Source organism: Geospiza fortis, unplaced genomic scaffold (genome assembly GCF_000277835.1).
Source record: "Geospiza fortis unplaced genomic scaffold, GeoFor_1.0 scaffold95, whole genome shotgun sequence".
In the NCBI taxonomy this organism is placed as follows: Eukaryota; Metazoa; Chordata; class Aves; order Passeriformes; family Thraupidae; genus Geospiza; species Geospiza fortis.
In genome coordinates, this window is record NW_005054333.1 from 3,379,453 (window position 1) to 3,385,314 (window position 5,862).

The window sequence follows — 5,862 nt, forward strand, 5'->3', positions numbered from 1 at the left end:
AAGTGACTGTGTGTATGTTTTTTTGTGCTGGGAGAGCCTCCGAGAGTGTTCAGGGGGAGAAAAAGAGACATTTATAGAAGCATCGTCAGTCAATCAATTTCTGGTACACTAGTTGGTCTGAGAAAATCTGTTCTTGCGACCGTCTGATTGCCAAACCCGCCAGCATTGTCTTTCAGGACTAGGCTCCGAGCAGTAAATGCAAACATTTTAGGGATGTTCGGAGCCCCGAGACCCCGGAGCTCTGGGCTGGGAGACCGGGGGGTGAGGAGACACGACATTGTGAGAGACTCCCCGCGCGTTGGGAAGGCGCCGGGAGGCTGTCAGAACACCAAATCGTTCGTCTGCTGGTGAGCAAGAGAATAGCTGCCGAAACACGAAGTTTTCTATCTAGAAGTATCTTCCTCTCCTGAAAAAACCCGTAATATTTCGGCTACTTGCTGCTATCAGAGTCAGAGAGCCCTCAGATGTTCTTCAGCTCAAAGGGATGCAAAATATCATGATTGGTGGCCAACAACAAGTATATCTCTGTGGGTCCGTAGTCGTTTAATCCTAAAATTCAAACTAGACGGGAAGCTTGATAGGAAAAAAATAAACCAATCACCCTCTTAATCTCAGCAACTTAAAAAGACACAGAGGGTGACAGAGGAAAGGAAAGGATTTTGCTAATTGATATTAAAAATTAATCTAAAATATTCTAGCCCAGATGAGTGCAGCCTTTTGAGGTATTCAAGCCTCTGAAATAATATAATGTGCTAAAAAAAAAAAGGTCAGAATAACATTGAATCCTGTTTACATCTGCTCATTCTCTTTACACGTATTCTGCAGTTTCCCAGCAAAATCATCAACCATGCCGCCTCATGTTTTGGAAAATAAATAGCCATGTCACAGTACGGGACTTCCACCTTATCGATATATGCACATACACAAATACATACAAGAATTCAACTATTATTTAAATTACTTAGCTAGCTATTGTAGCACTTCATTCTATTGCAATCTTATGGAAACATATTTAGTTAAAAAAAAAAAGAAAAAAAAAAGTATACCTATAGCTTCTTTCCATAACAGACAAAACGGCAAACAGGAAAGACATGTCTTTTAAGAACTTATGAGCCCGAGATATTTAAAATCCAAATAATTAACAGGTTTTTCTGAAGCTGCATTCCTGGCAAATTTTGTGCCGAATTATCATCGCCTTGTGCCCCTGTTTGCATTGGTAAAGGTGGAAAGACGGTGCGTTTTTTTTTTGTTGGCAGCGACACTTCAAATTCCCTAATGCTACGCTTTTCTAATAAGCCTTTGTAGACTGTAATCGACCCTCAGTTTAAAAAAAAAATGCCCTAACTCCTTAGATATTTTCTCCTGCTCGAGTGGAGAGGAGTGGATATTTTCGACTGCTCGAGCTCCTGCCCTTCACCCTCCCTGTGCGAGAGAAGCAGCAGAGATTGAAGCCAGGGATCCTGTAATATTTTAATTAGCTCCTCTTGACGCAAATTCCTTCTAGCACACGTTCCTCCTGTTAATTAGAGGTACCCACCCTACTGGCAAGGTAAATGGTCGGCTGCAAATATTTTCCAAGCAGAGCCCGGTACAAAAAGACAACAATTTAGATACAATAGAACTTGACCTTTTGGAGAAGCAGTAGTGAGTTAAACAGTTCCCCTTGCACACCATCTGTATATGTAAAAGCTAGACTATCGAGGCGTCCTAGTTCTGTTTATATTCCTCCAAAGAAGAAGAGATGTAGCTTTTTTCTCCTCCCTTTGTTTAGCTTAGCTATGGGTAAGAGTCTCCCCACCTCTTGGCCACGCTTCTCCTTTGCAAAACTGTCCTGCAGCAGAGGTTCCAAATTCAGAGCGGTTTTACCCTCTCTAATCCGGTCGAAATACATGGGAAGGCGTAACGAATGCATTTTGCTTCTCCAAACGAAATGCCTGCCTTTGTTTATGTTGTTCTCAGTGAGGTTAGCGAGGGGAAGGCTCGGTTTTCCCCCTTCCTCAACGCGGAAGTCCCAATTACTGTATTAAAAGAGCAATTCAACATTAGACCAAATAATCAACATTGATAATTGTGCTGAACACAGCAACTTAACAGCAGGCTCCCTGCAATTACCCACACATTCCGGGACTTTAAGCGTACATTATCTCTTGTTTCACTTAACAGCAAATAAAGCAGAGAACAGCCTGTGCCTTGGGTGTCTAGTCGCTCCCAGACGAGCTGTGCCCCCCTCGGTTTTCCCCATGGCCCTTCCCGCTTGCTGTGCAGGCGGCACCCGGAGGCGTTTTGGGGTCCCCCTGCGCTACAAACCCGCTTGAAGAGAAATAGGCTGCTCGCTTTGGAGAGGTGGGGGAGAGAGCCCGAGCGATCCAAAAGCAGGCATCGGGACTGCACGTGTGCATGCTGTGCAAGCACATATATGCCCAGACACACGCACACCCACGCACACGCACACACTCCTATTTCCAGTTGCCTTCTCTCCCTTCTTGCCTTAATTTCCCTTTGTTTCCCAGAGGCAGCCCCGACCTCTGGCACGGCGGAGCCTCGCACGGCGCCGCAGCCCCCGCTGCTGAGAGGAGCGGCAAAGAGCCCCATACAAACCTGTGCCAGCTCTGCTCCCCATTTCTAGCCCCAAGGTTTGAAATTTATTGAAATGCAAGAGGACGGCTGCAGTGAGTCCGAGGAGGTGGCGTCCCGCGATTGAGTGTTGGGCAGCTCTGTCATGTCTGCTCTGGCACAAGCTGAAGTTGACTGCCAAAGTGCTATAAAACCGCAGGTCAGTCTAGAACTGTTTTCGGTTCCCCTAGACGCGCCGTGTTCAATTATAGCCTTAAAAGCCCTAATACAAGTGCGAGAATTTGTTTGCCATCACACAGAGGCGGGGCGAGGCTCGGCAATGGTGGCGCCTTTGTTATCTCAAAGTCACTGAAATCCTTATACATTCCTTTTTGTTCGAAGGGAGGAGTGTCTGCGTGTGTGCAGGGTGTGGGGAGAGGTTTTCATCGACGGAATTGAACGGTGCGGGTGTACAGGGAAAATAACCAATGCTCGGACACCAAAAGAGGGCTTCCGACCCCCCAGTCCACTCCACCCACCACCCCACGACGACCACCCCCTGCAAAAAACTGGGGGGAAAGTAAACGCGAGCAAAATTACAGCGTTAAGGAAAAAGCCAACCAGAGCTCTGGCACACCCCTCCCCACCTCAAGTTAAAAAAAAAAATTAAGAGGGAGAGAGAGGGAAAGCCCCCAAACATCTTTACAATCCCTAAACGACATTGCAGTCTTCTGCTAGCGGTTTTGACGACATGCAATCTCTTTCCATCCACTTTCTAGCAAATATGTCAAGCTGGAAGATTAATTAATTAATTTCAAGTTCAGCTCACAGACGTGCAGTAAGCATAAGAAGTTCTTGCAGCAAACCAAAATAAAGAGTTCATTACAGGGATACGTCCGGAGCATTTGATTTGTGAAGGGTAACCCTTGTAAAATAAGAAAAAGGCATATAAACATTAATGCTAATAAATTAGTTTACTCCACTACAAAGTAATTACTTGATAATCTTGAATTTACAGCTCGAATTCAAACGCAATAGTTAACTATAATGTAGGGGAAATACATAATGAGAATATTTTCTCTCTGCATAACATGATTAGATTTGTTATTGAGTCGGTTACGATAAGCCAAGCAATAAATAAACAAATCGATGTTGACATTTAAATACCGAGGATCTCCAGAATTTAGTAGAGAACTTTCTCCGGATATATAAATACTTCCACAGCACTGCAGAGGAAGAGGGGGGGAAAATCCAAATATTATTTCCCTAACATTTTCGTTTCCCTTCCACTAGCCTCCCAAGTCCACGGGAGCATGGATCTTGAACTACGTCTGATTCCCGAAGAGTACCGACTTCACAATAGCCGTTTGCCACCCTGTTTTTCTATTTTGATAAAATCCAGCCGGAACTCAAATATTTCTTTTCTGAAATCGAGCATCAGAAGAGCAAAAAAATACTTTTTTCCGAGAGCTTAGGGATGTCCGTGCCTCAAAAGGTGCTGTATTCTTTGGCGTAATTCTGTGTTTTCTTTGGCTCTGCTCATTCGGAGGGGTGTGCATTTTTATTGGCAGAAAAGTACTTTTTCGTCTCTGCCCTGTACAATCCGCTTTCTATATCATCCCTTTCATGCAACAATAGTAAAAGTTTAACCAGGTTTTTAAAATAGGTCTCCCTGGGTGTCAGCCTTCAGCGACGACGCAAAGCTAAAAGGAAAGTATCTCGGTACGGCGAATTTGTTCCTACGGGTTAACAGTATGTCAAATAATTTTAACTGGGCTTCTGGCAATTAAACTCGGAGTATTTGTAAAGCTGGGGTAGCCCAATATCCACTGGTTTTCCAGGCATTTTGTTGCAGAGTTGAGGCGGAGAGATCAGCAAACAGTCTTTAGCTCCGTGGTCTGCACTTTAAAGGGCTTGCTGGCTTTCTGGCGTTGCGACTGAGGCAAGGGATGATTTGGAGAGGGTGAGGAGGGGAAACCTGCGTCCCGGGGACCCGACATTGTTAACTACCTCCAGTAAAGCTTGGCTGAAGCCGCGCGGGGTATTTGAGGTTAATATGTAAGTAAGGGAAGGAAGACACTAAGCGCTTCGGAAGTGAACATGAATGCAAGCATGTAATCTATTCACCATGAAAATCAGTAAAGACTTGACCCTGGCACATTCTTCCTCGTAAGGTTTCCAGAAAAACCCTGAAGAGTGAGGGCTTTTTTCTTTTTTTTTTTTTTTTTTAGGGGGGGGAGGAGGGAAAGCTCAAACCGATCCAAAAAAAAAAAAGGAGAAAAAATAAAAAGGGGGGAAAAAAAGGAGACTTTTTCTTCAGGAGCGTTTTCCTCCTCCTCGTAAGCAGCTTTCCACAAGAAAGCGTGCGTGCATCTCTAGTACGGTGCCCTCCTTCTCGGAACCTGCCAGCGAGCAGCCGAACGCCCCAGCAAGCCCACAAACAAACAGAAAGGTCTCACCTAACCCTGGGGGAAATTGATAAGCCTCTCTGCTCCAGAGCCAGAGGGTGCCAGGGCCCGGGCGGCTAAGTGTGGGGCAGTGGCAGGGCGGCTGTGTGTCCCCCCGGGCTCCCCCCCGGCCAACCTGCGCTCGGCTCGCCCCTGGGCGCTGGCGACGAGCTGTTGCTTTCCCCCGCGACGGCCACAAAGGGAGCGGGGCCCGGGCCCGCCGCTCGTCAATGTCAACGTCGGGCCACGTGACCGCACCTCCCTGCCGCCGCCGGGAGAGCTCTCCACGTCAGCCTACGTCTCCCCATCCCTTACTTCACGGATCCGCTTCAAAGGGGCAGCTGCGTTAGAGAATCATGTTAAGCTCAGCTAATGCGGAGAAGCCGAGGTAGCCCTAATGATGGATTTTGATGAGCGTGTTCCTTGTTCCTCTAACATGTATTTGCCAAGTTGTACTTACTACGTCTCGGGTCCTGATTTTTCCAGCCTCCCTTCTTTTTTGCCCCAAACCCCGTCTTCTCGCCCTATGACATACTCCTACTCCTCCAACCTACCCCAGGTCCAACCTGTGAGAGAAGTTACCTTCAGGGAATATGCCATTGATCCCTCCAGTAAATGGCACCCCAGGAACAATCTGCCCCACTGCTACTCCGCAGAGGAGATCATGCACAGAGACTGCCTGCCTGCCACCAACACTGCTAGCATGGGCGAGATGTTCGGCAAAAACACAGCTAACGTCTACCACCCCAGCACCAACGTCTCCTCCAATTTCTATAGCACGGTGGGCAGGAACGGGGTCCTGCCCCAGGCTTTCGACCAATTTTTCGAGACGGCTTATGGCACGGCGGAAAACCTGGCCTCG

General features: G+C 46.9%; 1 protein-coding gene across 1 annotated transcript in view; it reads left to right on the forward strand.

Annotated features, from left to right (window-relative positions):
- The first annotated feature begins 5,391 nt into the window (after nt 1-5,391).
- Nucleotides 5,392-5,862, forward strand: part of HOXA11 (homeobox A11) — a 2,313-nt gene continuing 1,842 nt past the window's right edge. Inside the window, exon 1 of the mRNA XM_005421735.2 lies at nt 5,392-5,862. This exon is cut by the window's right edge and continues 187 nt beyond it. Within this exon, the coding sequence (XP_005421792.1) occupies nt 5,398-5,862 (465 nt within the window). The 5' untranslated portion in view covers nt 5,392-5,397.